This window comes from Ranitomeya imitator, chromosome 1, assembly GCF_032444005.1.
Source record: "Ranitomeya imitator isolate aRanImi1 chromosome 1, aRanImi1.pri, whole genome shotgun sequence".
Classification (NCBI taxonomy): Eukaryota; Metazoa; Chordata; class Amphibia; order Anura; family Dendrobatidae; genus Ranitomeya; species Ranitomeya imitator.
This window is the reverse complement of record NC_091282.1, coordinates 806,284,241-806,302,600: the sequence shown is the minus strand read 5'-3', so window position 1 is coordinate 806,302,600 and position 18,360 is coordinate 806,284,241. Positions and strand designations below refer to the sequence as shown.

At 41.0% G+C, this 18,360-nt stretch overlaps 1 protein-coding gene across 2 annotated transcripts in view; it reads left to right on the top strand.

Moving 5' to 3' along the window:
• Positions 1-18,360, top strand: part of CRTC1 (CREB regulated transcription coactivator 1) — a 248,706-nt gene that overhangs the window by 66,571 nt on the left and 163,775 nt on the right. For both annotated transcript variants that reach the window (XM_069738947.1, XM_069738954.1), the window contains exon 3: positions 2,036-2,173. In XM_069738947.1, coding sequence (XP_069595048.1) covers positions 2,036-2,173 — 138 coding nt within the window. The remainder of the gene's footprint in view (positions 1-2,035; positions 2,174-18,360) is intronic.

The window sequence follows — 18,360 nt, the reverse complement described above, 5'->3', positions numbered from 1 at the left end:
TTATGTGGTCAGAAATTACGATTTGAGCACACTGCAGAGCTCAGAAGGAAAGGAGTGTAGTTTGACTTTTGGAGTGCACAATTTTTAATAGAATAATTTGGTGGGCCATGTATATGGATACACCTAAATAAAATGTGAGTGGTTGGTGATATCAACTTCCTGTTTGTAGCACATTAGTATATGGGTGGTGACCATTTTGAAGTCGGTCATTTTGGATCCAACTTTATTTTTTCCAATAGGGAGAGGGTCATGTGACGCATCAAACTTACTGAGAATTTCACAAAAAAAACAAACAATGGTGTGCCTGGTTTTAACATAACTTTATTCTTTCATGAGTTATTTACAAGTTTCTCTTTGCTTACTTACTTGTAAACAACTCATGAAAGAATAAAGTTAAGTTAAAACCAAGCAGACCATTCTTTTTCTTGTGAAATTCTCAATAACTTTGATGTGTCACATGACCCTCTTCCCATTGGAAAAAATAAAGTTGGATCCAAAATGGCTGACTTCAAAATGGCCGCCATGGTCACCACCAATCTTGATAAGTTTTCCCCCTCCCATATACTAATATGCCACAAACAGGAAGTTGATATCACCAACCATTCCCATTTTAATTAGGTGTATCCATATACCATGGCCCACTTGTAGATTGTGGATGCCATGTAACATTAGGAAAGCCTCTAAGATGCCAAACCAACAAAATCCTTCCACATATAACCCCATTTTGGAAACTAGACTGGTTGAGAAATTCATCTAGGGGTGTAGTGAACATTTTAAGTCCACCGGTGAATTACAGAATTGTGGGCTGTGGAAATAAAAAATACACTTTTTCTACTAAAAGGTTTCTTTAGCCCCTATCTTTTAATATTCTACATGGCTAATAGGAGAAATTGCATATCACATTATGTGGTCCACTTTCTCCTGAGTGCTGGAGTGGTTTACAGGTGCCATATCACATCAGCAGAGCTGGTGGGGTCACGGAACAGCAGAGCTTGTGGGGTCACGGAACAGCAGACCCTCCATAACTGACCCCATTTAACAAACTAAAGTGAACATTTGAAACCATTAAAAATAATTTTGCCACTAAAATGTTGTTTTAGCCCCAGATTTTCCATTTTCACAAGAGGAAATGGGTAAAGATGACCCCATAATTTGTTACACATATTCTCCTGATTGTGGCACTACCTATATGTAACAGTACTATAGGCCGGGCTCATAAGGAAAGACACTGTTTGACTTTTGGAGCACAGATTTTCCTAGAATAGTTTGCAGACTCCATGTTGAGAGTCCCTAAGTGCCAGATCAGCAGAACACCCCCCTTCCCATCATGTGACCCCATTTTAGAATTTACTCCCTCTGGGAATTCATCTATGGCTGCATTGTCTGTTTTGACTTCTTGGATGTTTTCCAGAAACAAGCACACGGTGCATGTTGCAAAGTGAAAGTTCCAAGTATTCCATTGGCTTTGCATTGTGCCCAGGTTGTGGTTCTGGAGACGGCAAACTGTAAATTAAGTGAGTTCTCTTTGCTACATGTATGCCAAACATATGAATGCTAACCATGGAAACCTCATATATTACCGGGGACCTCACTTTTTGTGGCTTAATTTTAATATTTTATTGGTACCATTTTGGCATACATAACAATTTGGATCACTTTTAAGGGTTGGTTCTCATTTATTCTGTGCTCTATGCTGATCACATCTCCGAAATACATGATTCAGATAGAACCCTTGACCGATCCATTCACTATAATGAGGCAGCAGAGTTACTCTTGACTCCGCAATCCCAATGTAAGTGCTCAGCATGGAGCATAGAATAAATGTAGACCGAACTTTAGTTTGGACTTTATGAATCAGAAGTAGTATGAGAATTGTTTTCATTAATTGTTTTACTATATTTAATTCATTGTGCAGTGTAAGTGCAATGACTGCTCTAATCCTCGGCTCAGTAACATTAGAGATAGGTTTATTTATGCTGTTATGAGATTTTTCTACATAAGTTGATAATGTTTACTTTTTTTTTTTGTATTACAGACGCCCTTTCCATCTTCTGGATTAGACACAAGCAGGACAACTCGACATCATGGTCTAGTAGACAGAGTATATCGAGATAGAAATCGCCTTGGATCCCCACATAGGAGACCGTTGTCTATCGATAAACATGGGCGTCAAATATCCTTAGGAAAAATGCTACATTTTGATATGGAATAATTCTAATCTGCTCATGGTTATGTAACGTTCACAGAGAACAAATTAATGGTAAAGCAAAGCTGCATTGTACTGTTATTACATACAGTTCTCTGCATCTCTCTGAGGTCATACTGGCTTTTTCATTACATGACAGTGTCGGGAGAGGAGAGCTGCAGCAGTGATGAAGATGATCTTGTGAGCAGCTTTCATAATATATTATGCTCTGGATATATCCCAGGTGTTGAAGCCTTATTCTCCAATACCTGGGATAGATCCAGAGGATCGTTTGTAATCACATTACTACAATAACTCTTAGGCTATGTGCACACGTTGCGTTTTGCAGCGTTTTTCAATGCGTCTTTGATTGCAGATTTGTCGCAAAAAACCTGAAGGAATTCCTGATGCCAGCAAATTCAATGAGAATCCTGAAGTGTCATGCACATGTTGCTTTATTTCTGACTTGCAGATTTGGTGCAGAAATTTTTTTTGCAGCATGTCAATTTTCAGCATTTTTGCAGTGTTTTTTGTCCCCAAAATACTAGAAAAATGCGGGTTCAAAAATACTGTATGCAAAAACTCGTTTTTGCAGCTGCATATTTCCTGGCAAGAGATGCAGAAATTTCTGTAACCAAACACTGAATGTGTGCACATACCACTGTCTTTACAAGCAGCTGGTGCTAGTATTGACACGAAGGCTGTGTGCACATGTTGCAGATTTGGTGCTTTTTTTTCTGCTCAGATTTGTGACAATCTGAAGCAATCCTGAAGCCAGCAAAGTGAATAAGAAACCTACAGTGTCATGCACAGGTTGAGTATTTTTGATTTGCAGATTTGGTGCAGAAAACAATGTACAGCATGTCCATTCTCTATGCGTTTTTCACCATTGACTTCACTCAAATCAATCAAAAACACTGACAAAAATGCTCAATTTTACTCACTGTGTGCACATACCCTTAGTCAGGAGAAGAATAATTTTTGGTGTTGGGTTAGACGTATCAGAATCTCCAAACCATCATGAAAAAGCCCATTTTGACATGCTTTTGTTCCCCATAGGTGATTACCATAGGCTAACCTTTAAACCATACACTACCGATGAGCTAAATACACTTGATGACACACATATATTCGTTGCGAAATGCTGACCTGTGTTGCTGGGTAGGCCCAATGTGGGGTACACGTGCCTTCATCCAAGTGGGGAGATAATGAAATGGAAGGTAAAGCCGTGCTGCGTCCTGGATCCGGCTATGCTCAATGAGGCAGTGTCTGCAGAATTCCGGCCGGCTAGGCTACCTGTGACTCCTGCTTCATTGGAAAACCGCTGCCGCTCTGTGTCTGCGTGATGTCAATACGCTCCAGGCTCTCTTCTGTGGCAAGAAAGAAGAGTGCTGATATCCAACGCATTTCTGAGGTATCGTACTTCGTCAGGGACTACATTCCACAGGGATTGGCAGCTTTATATAGGTAGGTATTGCAGCACATTGATCCAGATAGTGATTGATCATTTTTTAGGAAGCAAACAATTTTACCTCACTATTGAGACCTGTTATAGAGTTGAATCTGTGTTCACATAGAAGATTTTACTCGAGTATCCAAAGCTATAAAAATAATACCCAATTTTTATCTGGTAATAAAAAATTTCAAATATACTCAAAAGATCTAGTTGGATACTTGAGGAAAGTGCCAAGTTCATGAAGACTAGAATACAATTTTTAATGTGCAAATTAAGAGGGCCTTTAAGTTTACTGTATCAATAACATTATCAATATTCTATTGCCACCTAGTGGTGAAGGCAAAAGCCAGCTCCATTTCTAGAAATCGATTCCTTCCAGACAGCATTATTATCTAGCACGGTGCCATTAGTGGAGAGATGTAGAGAGATCCAGTATATTGCTGCACAAATGCTAGCTATAAGTTTTAAAGGATCATAAAGACATCTCTTCCCCATAAGTTAAGCGCTGACTTAGTGCTTTATCCATTGCTCTATCAGGTATCTATATTTCTCACTGCTCGGTATTGGTCAGCCACGTTCTGAATCCCCTTAACGCATGTTTCGCATTGGCTTCTTCAGAAGGGCTGTGTTAAAGGGACACTGTCACCTGAATTTGGAAGGAACAATCTTCAGCCATGGAGGCGGGGTTTTGGGGTTTTTGATTCACCCTTCCTTACCCGCTGGCTGCATGCTGGCTGCAATATTGGATTGAAGTTCATTCTCTGTCCTTCATAGTACACGCCTGTGCAAGGCAAGATTGCACCTTGTGCAGGCATGTACTACGGAGGACAGAGAATGAACTTCAATCCAATATTGCAGCCAGCATGCAACCAGCGGGTAAGGAAAGGGTGAATCAAAAACCCCGCCTCCATGGCTGAAGATTGTTCCCTCCAAATTCAGGTGACAGTGTCCCTTTAAGGCTAGGATCAGTGGTCTTTTATGAGTTATTAATTTACCTCCGCTGCGGTGAGATTGCGGCGCTGCCGTCATGATAACGAGTATCGCTTGCCTGGGTCTCAGCATCTGACGACACAGACCCACAATCCACCGCTTGACGCGTCAGAGCAGGAGGTGGGGTGATCAAAGTCATGGTGACATCTCTGTTACATACACATCACATCCTAATGGTCTTATTCTGAATTTCAGTTCTCACTCAGAATTATTAGAACTTCAATGTTACTGCATAGTTCCAGTCTAATGATGAAGTAAATATGTATATTCTATAGCCTCATTAGAACCCTTGAGTATGCTTACTTACGGTAGATATTTACGCTTGAAATCAAAGTTTACTTACACTATATGAAGACACATATGCATGTATTTCTGAATATCTGATATGAAATCAGAATAAACCTTTCCCATTTTAAAACAATTAGGATTACCATAATTACTAATACTTGCCAAATGCCAGAATAATGAGAGAGAATGTTTTAAGGCATTTTTATTACTTACTGCAAAGTCAGGAGTTTATAAACACTAAGATTACCATGCCTTTAACCCCTTCACCCCGAAGCCGATTTTCACCTTCCTGACCAGGCAACGGATCCCACTGACTCTTGAGATTTTTTCGTGACATATTGTACTTTACAACGGTTGTAAAATTTCTTTGATATAACTTTTGCAATTTTCAAACTTTTAATTTTTGTGCCCTTAAATTAGTCATATCGCACAAAATAGATACTAAATATCATTTTCCACATGTCTACTTTACATCAGCACAATTTTGGAAACATATTTTTTTTGTTAGAATGTTATAAGGGTTAAAAGTTGACACGCAATTTCTCATTTTTACAACAAAATTTGCAAAGCCACTTTTTTAGGGACCACCTCACATTTGAAGTCACTTTGAGGGGTGTACATGACAGAAAATAGCCAAAAGTGACACCATTGTAAAAACTGCACCCCCTCAAGGTACTCAAAACCACATTCAAGAAGTTTATTAACCCTGGAGGTGCTTCACAGGTATTTTTAGATTTGGGAGCAGAGAATTTGCTGAATTTCTTTTGACGGATGAGGAGCCATTTCGCTTTGCCAGAGCCTTTGTACTAGCAGTAACGTGGAAGCCCCCTATAATTTCCATTAACAGATGACGGACCTGAGTGAGGACTTGATTTTTTTTGTGGATTGAGTTGAAGCTTTTATTGGGAATATTTTACATAACATTTATGATCACATTAATCCGGCACTCTACACTGAGCACTTTCTTTGGTGTTTCCATCTTAATCTCAGATGAAACCTCCGAGGGATCCATTCACTTTAATGAGGCAGCAGAGTTACTCTGGACTCTGTCTGGCCTCTGTTCAGCGGTGTCTTTTTTAGAAGTGCACAAAACTGTGGCCAACGGCACTTTTATGCAATCCTAAAAAGACGGACACCGCCGGATCACAGGTCCTAAAGCATCCACAGTGCCTCCATCTGCCTCATTATAGGAAGTCTTCTGCCAGAGGTTCTGTCTGAATCACATATTTCAGAGATTTATACAGAAACGCCTGTGTAAGCGCTCAGCATAGAGCACAAGATAAATGTGTATACAGTATAATGCTGTAGATAAGCCCCTGATGCTGGTGCCTGGCCGGCTGGAATGCTGCAGACACTTATCATTGAGCACAGCCGGATCCAGGACGCAGCACGGCTTTACCTTCCATTTCATTATCTCCCCACTTGGATGAAGGCACGTGTACCACACATTGGGCCTACCCAACATCACAGGTCAGCATTTCGCAACTAATTTATCAGTGTCATCAAGTGTATTTAGCTCATCGGTAGTGTATGGTTTACATTCTTACATTCAAATTTGCCACACACGAGGGCAGGAAGATGCGTTGTTATATGTGGCTTTAAACACTTGACACACAGGGGCAGTGTGCTAGTACATTCATTGGATTAACCTTTAAACCGCTTCATGACTGGGAGATTTACTGTCTTTGTTTTTCTCTCCCCTTGTTCTAAGAGCCATAATTTTTTTTTTTCTGTACAAATAACAGTATTAGGGTTTGTTTTTTGCAGGACAGGTTGTACTTTTGAATGACAGCATTACAGCAGTTTAAGGTAGATACAATGTTTGGTCACTTTTTTTAAATAGTGCACTGACATTTAGGTTTTTATCTTGGTACATTTACTGATCAGATTAGTTTTTTTATATTTTGATCGATAAGACTCTTACGAATGCCGCAATACCAATTACTGTATGTATATTTTTTAATTTTAATTGGGCAAAAGGAAAGTGATTTGAACTTTTGTATTTTTGTTTCACATCTTTGAAAACCTTTTTTTTTTTTTTTTTTTTTTACTATATTAGTCTCCTTAGGGGATTTGCGGCTGCGATTGTCTGATCACTTGTACTATACATAGCAGGGCATCTGGTGTGATGGAGGCCCCAGACAGTCGCACACCATCTGGCTGCAGAAGGTCTCTGCGATTGGCTTTGCAGACGCCATCCTAGTCCTTCTGACTTTTGGACCCAATGGCAAACTCCCTCTGGCTCTAATTGACACACCTAGACCTGGGTGTTGATAGACTTCCTGGCTGCTTCTGGGAATCACCAGTGATATTTTCATTCCCCTGTTGAGGCTTGGAGCTATAGCAGTTGGCTATCTTCCTCTTTAGCGGTGTTGGAGGATGTCTGAGTTTTTTCTCTGAGTCAATTCAAGATAAGTGTTCCCCTCGTTTGTTTATCCTATTTGTCTTTAGTTGAAGTGAGGATTGACTAGTGTTAACCCCCATCCTTCCCTAAGTAGGGCTTATTGCCAGGGTGAGGCACGGATTAGGTTCCTGCTCGGCATTAGGTGTAGAACCGATATAGGGACGTTTAGGGCAGGCAGATCTGCCTAGGGGTCTCCATTCCCCTCCTCCCTAGTGTTGAGCTCCCTACCGCTCATCCCTTTGTGTTGCACTTAGTCTTTCCCACACTGTGCCTGACCTCAGCTAAATGTTTTCTTTCACAGGAGAGTTTTCATGAGAAGCATGGAGGTTTTTAGAAGAACCCCCAGTAGTCATGGCAACCCATCAGCACCCGACAATTACATCATGGGTGCTCCGATGGGTGCTTGGAATGACTCGCCCCATCCTTCTGCCGGCGCATGTTTAATGCTGCTGTTGATGATTGACGGGTTAACTGCTATGGGCAGAGCTACGCTCCACCTGCGGCTGTTAGGAGGCACATGATGGCTAATTAAATCAGCTATCATCTGCCAGGAAAAATGTGGATTCAGCGTATGAGCCTGCTTCAAAGTCGGGAATGATATGACATAAATGTACTTACATGTCGAGAATGGGTTAAAATATTACAGAGAAAACGGGGCTCATCACCTTCTTAGTGTATCAGCTGGATGCAGGATAGATGATTTAACTGCCTTAGGTGCCAGGAATTTCACTGGTGTGCCCAGACAAAATTTGAGAAATTTGGCACATCAAAACGGAAGTAGATAAAAGTATACAGTACAGACCAAAAGTTTGGACACAGCTTCTCATTTAAAGATTTTTTCTGTATTTTCATAACTATGAAACTTGTAAATTCACACAAAAGGCATCAAAACTATGAATTAACACATGTGGAATTATATACTTAACAAAAAAGTGTGAAACAACTGAAAATATGTCTTATATTCTAGGTTCTTCAAAATAGCCACCTTTTGGTTTGATTACTGCTTTGCACACTCTTGGCATTCTCTTGATGAGCTTCAAGAGGTAGTCACCGGAAATGGTTTTCGCTTCACAGGTGTGCCCTGTCAGGTTTAATAAGTGGGATTTCTTGCCTTATAAATGGGGTTGGGACTGTCAGTTGTGTTGAGCAGAAGTCTGGTGGATACACAGCTGATAGTCCTACTGAATAGACTGTTAGCTGCTTTTTTCTTGCCATAATACAAATTCTAAGTAAAGAAAAAGGAGAGGCCATCATTACTTTAAGAAATGAAGGTCAGTCAGTCCAAAAAATTGGGAAAACTTTGAAAGTGTCCCCAAGTTCGGTTGCAAAAACCATCAAGCGCTACAAAGAAACTGGCCCACATGAGGACCGCCCCAGGAAAGGAAGACTAAGAGTCACCTCTGCTTCTGAGGATACGTTTATCCGAGTCACCAGCCCCAGAAATCGCAGGTTAACAGCAGCTCAGATTAGAGACCAGGTCAATGCCACACAGAGTTCTAGCAGCAGAGACATCTCTACAACAACTGTTAAGAGGAGACTTTGTGCAGCAGGCCTTCATGGTAAAAAAGCTGCTAGGAAACCACTGCTAAGGACAGACAACAAGCAGAAGAGACTTGTTTGGGTTAAAGAACTCAAGGATTGGACATTAGACCAGTGGAAATCTGTGCTTTGGTCTGATGAGTCCAAATTTGAGATAATAAATAATTTATTTATATAGCGCCAACATTCTCCGCAGCGCTTTACAAATTATAGAGGGGACTTGTACAGACAATAGACATTACAGCATAACAGAAATCACAGTTCAAAATAGATACCAAGAGGAATGAGGGCCCTGCTCGCAAGCTTACAATCTGAGGAAAAGGGGAGACACGAGAGGTGGATGGTAACAATTGCTTTAGCTCAGACCAGCCATAGTGTAAGGCTCAGGTGTTCATGTAAAGCTGCATGAACCAGTTCTCTGCCCAAGTATGTTGCAGTACAGACACAGAGGCTATTAACTATATAAAGTGTATGAGAACATGATGCGAGGAACCGGATTATTGTTTTTTTTATTTTTTGAATGGGCCACACAGGGATAGTTAGGTTAATGCAGTGGAAGGCCAATCTGAACAAATGAGTTTTTAGGGCACGCTTAAAACTGTGGGGATTAATCGTATTAACCTGGGTAGTGCATTCCAAAGAATCGGCGCAGCACGTGTAAAGTCTTGGAGACGGGAGTGGGAGGTTCTGATTATTGAGGACGCTAACCTGAGGTCATTAGCGGAGCGGAGGGCACGAGTAGGGTGGTAGACTGAGAAGAGATGTAGGGTGGTGCTGAGCCATGGAGAGCTTTTTGGATGAGGCTAGTAGTTTTGTACTGGATTCTGGAGTGGATGGGTAACCAGTGTAATGACTGGCACAAGGTAGAGGCATCGGTGTAACGGTTGGTGAGGAATATGATCCTGGCAGCAGCATTCAGGACAGATTGGAGCTGGGAGAGTTGGTAAGAGGGAGGCTGATTAGTATAGAGTTACAATAGTCCAGACGAGAAAGAATAAGTGAAACAGTAAGATTTTTTGCAGAGTCGAAAGTAAGAAAATGGCGAATTCTAGAAATGTTTTTGAGATGTAGATAAGAAGAGCAAGCCAGTGATCGGATGTGAGGGTGAATGAAAGCTCAGAATCAAGTATGACCCCAAGGCAGCAGGCATGTTGCTTTGGAGTAATGGTGGAACCGCACACGGAGATGGCAATGTCTGGCAAAGGTAGGTTAGTAGAGGGAGAAAACACGAGGAGTTCAGTTTTTGACAGGTTCAGTTTCAAATAGAGGGAGGACATGATGTTAAAGATGGCGGTAAGACAACCACTGGTGTTTTCTAAAAAGGTGGGCGTGATATCAGAAGAAGTGTATAATTGGGTGTGGTCAGCATAGAGATTGTACGGGAAACAAAATCTACTGATTTTGTCCAGTAGGCGCGGTATACAAAGAGAAAAGGAGGGGGCCTAGGACTGATCCTTGAGGAACCCCTACAGTAAGGGGAAGGTGAGAGGAGGAACCAGCAAAAGATACAGTGAAGGATTGGTCAGAGAGATAGGAGGCGAACTAGGAGAGAACGGTGTCCTTGAGGCCGATGGAGCGGAGCATAGTGAGAGGAGGAGCTGATGATCCACAGTGTTGAATGCTGCGGAGAGATCCAAGAGAATTAGCATGGAGTAGTGACCATTAGAGATCTTTGGTTCCAACCACTGTGTCTTTGTGCGACGCAGAAAAGGTGAACGGATGGACTCTACCTGCCTGGTTCCCACCGTGAAGCATGGAAGAGGAGGTGTGATGTGTGGGGGTGCTTTGCTGGTGACACTGTTGAGGATTTATTCAAAATTGAAGGCATACTGAACCAGCATGGCTACCACAGCATTTTGCAGCGGCATGCTATTCCATCCGGTTTGCATTTAGTTGGACCATCATTTATTTTTCAACAGGACAATGACCCCAAACACACCTCCAGACTGTGTAAGGGCTATTTGACCAAGAAGGAGAGTGATGGGGTGCTACGCCAGATGACTTGGCCTCCACAGTCACCAAACCTGAACCCAGTCGAGATGGTTTGGGTTGAGCTGGACCGCAGGGTGAAGGCAAAAGGCCAACAAGTGCTAAGCATCTCTGGGAACTCCTTCAAGATTGTTGGAAGACTACCTCTTGAATCTCATCAAGAGAATGCCAAGAGTGTGCAAAGCAGTCATCAAAGCAAAAGGTGGCTACTTTGAAGAATCTAGAATTACATATTTTCAGTTGTTTCACACTTTTTTGTTAAGTGTATAATTCCACATGTGTTAATTCATAGTTTTGATGCCTTCAGTGTGAATTTACAATTTTCAGTCATGAAAATACAAAAGAAATCTTTAAATCAGGTGTGTCCAAACTTTTAGTCTGTGCTGTAGGTGCTTCTCACAAAATTAGAATATCAAAAACTTAATTTATTTTAGTTCTTCAGTACAAAAAGTGAAACTTTTGTAAGTGAAAGGAACCAGGATAACCACAGACTTGAAAGGATTGTTAACAAAAGGCCATTCAAAAATTTGGGGGAGATTGACAAGGAGTGGATTGCTGCTGGAGTCATTGCTTCAAGAGCCACCACACAGACGTATCTGGAACATGGGCTACAAGTGTCGCATTCCTTGTGTCAAGCCACTCATGACCAATAGACAATGCCAGAAGTATATTACTTGTGCCAAGGAGAAAAAGAACTGGGCTGTTGCTCAGTGGTAAAAGGTGTTATTTTCAGATGAAAGTAAATTTTGCATTTCATTTGGAAATCAAGGTCTCAGAGTCTGGAGGAAGAGTGGAGAGGCCACAATCCAAGCTGCTTGAGGTCTAGTGTGAACTTGCCACAATCAGTGATGGATTGGGGAGGCATGTCATCTCCTGGTGTAGGTCCACTGTGTTTTATCAAGACCAAAGTCAGTGCAGCCATCTACCAGGAAATTTTAGAGCACTTCATGTTTCCCTCTGCCGACAAACTTTTCGGAGACAGAAATTTCATTCTCCAGCAGGACTTGGCACCTGTCCACACTGCCAAAAGTACCAATACCTGGATTAAAAATAACAGTGTGACTGTGCTTGATTGGCCAGCAAACTTGCCTGACCTTAACCCCATAGAGAACCTATGCGGTATTGTCAAGAGGAAGATGAACAATGCAGACGAGCTGAAGGCTGCGAACAAAGCTGATCACCTCCATGCCATGCCACATTGATGCAAAAGGAGCCCTGACCAAGTATTGAGTGTATTTACTGAACATACATTTCAGTAGGCCAACATTGCGGATTTTGAAATCATTTTTCAAGCTGGTGTTATAAAATATTCTAATTTACTGAGATATTGACTCTTGGGTTTTCATTGGATGTAAGCCATAATCATCAACATTAACAGAATTAAACACTTGCAATAGATCACTCTCTTTGTAGTGGCTCTATCTAATGAGTTTCACTTTTTGTATTGAAGAACTGAAATATATTAATTTTTAATTTTGTGCGAAATACCTTTATGTATACACAGTGCAGGTTCTCACTAATGTTCTGCAGACCCTATATGTGTGTACTATGCATTTCTCCACCATTGCTCTGCAGACCCTATATATGTGCACTGTACAGGTTCTCACCAGTGCTATGTAGACCATTTAGGTGTTTATATGGAGGCTCGTTATAGGTGGTTTCTTATGCTTGCAATAATTGGTCCATTTATGTATATATACGTTCACGTATTCATTGTGTTGTGTTCTGTACAAGGCGGGTGCTAGAAACGCATCTGAAGATTTTAATGTTTTATGTGAACTAGTTTGTGGTTTTATGGATTTTTAATAAAGACCTTTTACTTTTATCTACTTCCGTTTGGATGTGCCAAATTTCTCAAACTTCGTCTACTAAAGATATTACAATCAAGCTGGAAAAATGACTTGACTTGCATCATTAAGGCTAGGTTCACATTAGCGTTATTGTGCGCAACGTATCATCTGCATGTGCAAACACATGCCAAAACGCATGTACATCATCTTGCGCATGATGCAAACAAAAACGCTGAGTGTGCATGCGTTTAAATGAGTTTTAGTGGAAGCGGTGACATCATTTTCTGGACATGCGCAGTCTAAAGTACGCATGCGTATGCATGTCCTTGCATGCCAATACGTTCCCATACAGTAAAGCATTTTTTTACACAATCGTCCGTATTCGACACCTCAAAAAATGCAACATGCTGCGTTCGCCAGACACCGCTGCACACCGTGAAACGATGCATGCGTACGCATCCGCATGCGAACACTTGCAAAAACATGTCCCTGCGTACACAAAGATTAAAGATATGTACGCATGACGCATGCAGATGTATGCGGATCATGCGCTGCGCACAGAACCGCTAATGTGATCCCGGCCTTACAGAGGCGATAGCCCAAGCAGCTCGAATTTCACAAATTAAATGCTCCTTTGTGATTATGGAAAATTCATATATTAAATAAATCCTTATACATGTATTTTAGCTGTGCACAGTCAGAAATAGCATATATTGACCGGTCACATGAGAATATTATAGACCTCTCAAGAACATTGTACATTTTCACTGTATTATACAATAGGTTACTTAGCTGCATTCACACGTTCAGTATTTGGTATCTTATTTTGTATTTATATATTTGAGTATTTTGGTATTTTTCCAGTGTTTTACCTCAGTATTTGTAGGCTAAAATTAGGAGTGGGTGATAAATACAGAAGTGATGACGTGTTTCTATTATTCTTTTCCTCTGATTGTCTCTCTCCTGGTTGTAGCTTGCAAATATTGAGAAAAAATACTGACCAACTAATGAGTGTGTGAACATGGCCTGAGGCACATCTAAAGAGATTAAAAAAATATATACCGTATATATTTACTCTTGTGGGAAAGTATGACTTATAACAACACTGAGAAATTACTCAAAGAATAAATATATTGCTTAAAACAGTATGCTTAGATAATCTATCCATTAGACAGAAATGGTCGGAGAGAAAAGATGAGCTTGGAAGGAAGTTTACAAGCTCTCAATTCCTCTTCTCTGGATGTGTATACTATAAATTACCCTAAACCTTAATTTATTTATTGAGTGCCTATTCTCCACAAAGTGCTTTTGAACTGGATACTTCATTGCATCAGTTCCAGTATTACCGCTTTAAAATTGAAATCAAGCTTCGGGGGTCTTCTTCTAAAAATTCTTCTCACAGCTTCCATAATAAAAAAATGATAAACGTTTTTCAAACAATCTTTGCATAATTTCACTACAAGTTTTTTTTTTTTTTTTTTGTCAGATCTCCTGGTGAGAAAGCGGAATTTTCCATGTATTATTTTATTGTTTGTGGTCTAATAGTGATCCTGTGCTTTCTGATACGGGCTCGTATAGTGACCTTAGAATAAGAGACCGCATGGACAAGATATCACAAAGTAAATAGTTGATAGTGCAAGTAAATCTCTCCTTTGGTATTGTTTCCCTGTTTGTGGATGGGCGAAAGGGTCACCCCCTAATCATGTTGACACAACAAGCACCGGCATAGAAAATTCATAGCCTGGGGGTACCAAGTGCAGTTAGTACCATTCCCTTAGAAACGCCCACATCCGATTTTGTCAGTTTGTCCTTACGATTATATGATAATAAAAGTGGCTGTGCAAAATTACTAATGGTAGGGTGACCCTTAGCCAGCAGTGTTCAGTGTCTTAAGTATTCCTAGCTATTATTTTGACTACATGTACACACAAAGGGAATCCTTCTACTTTTTTTGACTCCTAAAAATTTCTTCTAGCTTTCATTACTAGTAAGTCTTTTGGTCTTCTTTTTAAACTGCATTACTTGGGCTACTTTCACACTTCCGTCGGTACGGGGCCGTCGCCATGTGTCGGCCCGACGTACCGACGGACGTTGTGAAATAAATGAACAATGGGAGCAGCAGATGCAGTTTTTCAACGCATCCGCTGCCCCATTGTAATGTCCGGGGAGGAGGGGGCGGACGCGACGCACAAAAAAACATTACATGTAACTTTTTTTGTGTCGACGGTCCGCTAAAACACGACGCATCCGTCGCACGACGGATGCGACGTGTGGCCATACGTCGCTAACGCAAGTCTATGGAGAAAAAAGGCATCCTGCGGCAACTTTGCAGGATGCGTTTTTTCTCCAAAACGACGCATTGCGACGGACGTCACACAACGCTAGTGTGAATGTAGCCGTAGTCATTTGTTATCCCATATTAATAAACTGACGCATTTCTGACACATCTAGTATTTTGTACACCTTTGATTCACAACTGATGATCCTCCTAACCATAATGAGCTGATTCGATTGTAAGGAGCCCACCCTGTTGCAGAAGGTGATGGAACTGAATATGCCTCAATTTATTTTTAACTGAATTTTTCACAAAGATATCTGTATTTGTACATATGAATGTTATTGGTCTTTGTAGATCCAGGTGTCAAAGATTTGAATATCTGTAAATAAATATGTTGCTATAGACTGAAGTCCAGGAAAAATGTCAGCTATTTGTGCTTTTGGCACAAGGTTAGAGGTGGCTGGGTTTTTATAAAGCTGAGCAATTTGCTGAATCACACGGTGACCAAGAAAAGATGTCTGCTGTCCCTAACTATTCCTGCCCTGCACGTCATCATTTTCCCCCCTTTGTGTCAGCGATCGCTGTAATTGGCTGGTCAATTCTGGAGAAAATATTGTGTTGGAATTGCATCTTGGCAAGAAAGTTGCAAGAAAAAAATAAAAAAAATCTAATGTGGCAAGCTATGATGTGTGTTTTCACAGATGGGGTAATCACAGCGTCACCTCTGTTTATTAACCCTTTTGGCACGGATTGGCTAATCAATAGTTGCTGACCGGCACCTAAAGGGTTAATTTAAAATAACGATCGCCTCTATTCACGCCATATTTACCTCAGATCTGGCATGCAGAGCAGTTGTATAGCCCCCTGTATACCTGTGAGAGAAAAATAATTGATAGCCAGTGGCTGCGATCCTCCTGTAATCTGAGATTACAGCAGCAGCAGCACCTGTTCCAGGTCCATCTATACCCAATCTCCCCACTCTGTAATTGCATTTTTGGCTTTTTCTTTTTTTTTTTTTTTTTTTGCGCCTTGTGTGTGCACATCCCACAACCTCACCCTAATTGCATTTTGCTTTAAGTATCAATGCTCAAATTTTATTGCACTTTTTTTTTGCGACACTTACTTGTTCACTTCCCCCGGCTGCAGTGCTCTGATCAGTATTGCTGATCAAAGTCTGTGCCATGAATTTTTTTTCTATAAGTAGAGTAGCAGACGTCCGTGTTAATGATGTCTGATTTTCTTGTAGAAAAAAAAAATTGTAGTAGTGCCGAGTAGCTTTATAGGTAGGACATTAGAGGATTGGACATTGCAGTGTTAATGACGTCTTTATTTGTTAGCCAACACTAAGGATGGAATCTTCCAAGAGTAAAATAATAGAGAGATTCACTCATGTTGTCTGTTTAGGAGTCACTTCTGGTTTTGTCAAATACTGCTGAAATACTAACCAGAAATTCTGATTATATACCATATATTCTCGAGTATAAGCGGAGACCCCTAATTTTGCCACCAAAAAACTGGGAAAGAATTGCCCTAAAGCCAAATTGAATATAATTCCACACCAAACATAAAAAAGGGGGTGGACAAAAGTATTGGCACTGTTCTAAAAATCATGTGATGCTTCTCTAATTTGTGTAATTAACAGGACCTGTAACTTACCTGTGGCACCTAACAGGTGTTGGCAATAACTAAATCACATTTGCAGCCAGTTAACATGGATTAAAGTTGACTCAACCTCTGTCCTGTGTCCTTGTGTGTACCACATTGAGCATGGAGAAAAGAAAGAAGACCAAAGAACTGTCTGAGGACTTGAGAAACCAAATTGTTGTGAATTCTGTGGCTGAATTCACTCCTGTGGTCACAAGTGGCACTGCAGCTTCTGAGCTTCCTCCCTCAGGTGTTCTGGTGAGCTCGTTAACTGCTTCATTACTTAACTCCGCCTGATGCTGCTATCCTTGCTCCTTGTCAATGTTTCAGTGTTGGATCTGAGCTTCTCCTGATTGTTCCTGTGACCTGCTGCTCTGTATAGCTAAGTGCTTTTGCTTTTTTTTGTTGCTTTTTTTCTGTCCAGCTTGTCTTTTGTTTTGCTGGAAGCTCTGAGACGCAAAGGGTGTACCGCCGTGCCGTTAGTTCGGCACGGTGGTTTTTTTTTTGCCCCCTTTGCGTGGTTTTGCTTTAGGGTTTTTTGTAGACTGCAAAGTTCGCTTTACTGTCCTCGCTCTGTCCTAGAATATCGGGCCCCACTTTGCTGAATCTATTTCATCCCTTCGTTTTGTCTTTTCACAGTCATTATATGTGGGGGGCTGCCTTTTCCTTTGGGGAATTTCTCTGGGGCAAGTCAGGCCTATTTTTCTATCTTCAAGCTAGCTAGTTTCTTAGGCTGTGCTGAGTTGCCTAGGTAGTTGTTAGGCGCAATCCACAGCCGCTTTTAGTTGTGTTTAGGATAGGATCAGGTGTGCAGTCTACAGAGTTTCCACGTCTCAGAGCTCGTTCTTGTATTTTTGGGTATTTGTCAGATCACTGTGTGCGCTCTGATCGCTAAGCACACTGTGTTTCTGGATTGCCTTCATAACACCTGTCATTAGCAAACATAACAGTACAAGGAGCCCAACTAATGATTCTCAATAGAGGGAAAGAAAAAGTTCTGACATCATTTTTTTTTTTTTTCTGCTCTGTGTTCACTTTTTTTTTTCCCCTAGACATTTGGGTGATTCTGGACACAGGTGTGGACATGGATATTCAGGGTCTGTGCTCTTCAATGGATAATCTCGTTATAAATGTACAAAAAATTCAAGATACTATTGATCAGAAATCTATGTTAGAACCAAGAATTCCTATTCCTGATTTGTTTTTTGGAGATAGAACTAAGTTTCTAAGTTTCAAAAATAATTGTAAGCTATTTCTGGCCTTGGAACCTCATTCTTCTGGTAATCCTATTCAACAGGTTTTGATTATTATTTCTTTTTTGCGCGGCGACCCTCAAGACTGGGCATTTTCTCTTGCGCCAGGAGACCCTGCATTGAGTAGTGTCGATGCGTTTTTCCTGGCGCTCGGATTGCTGTACGATGAGCCTAATTCAGTGGATCAGGCTGAGAAAAATTTGCTGGCTTTGTGCCAGGGTCAGGATGATATAGAAGTATATTGTCAGAAATTTAGGAAATGGTCAGTACTCATTCAGTGGAATGAATCTGCGCTGGCAGCTTTGTTCAGAAAGGGTCTCTCTGAGGCTCTTAAGGATGTCATGGTGGGATTTCCTATGCCTGCTGGTTTGAATGAGTCTTTGTCTTTGGCCATTCAGATCGGTCGACGCTTGCGCGAGCGTAAATCTGTGCACCATTTGGCGGTACTGCCTGAGGTTAAACCTGAGCCTATGCAGTGCGATAGGACTATGACTAGAGTTGAACGGCAGGAATACAGACGTCTGAATGGTCTGTGTTTCTACTG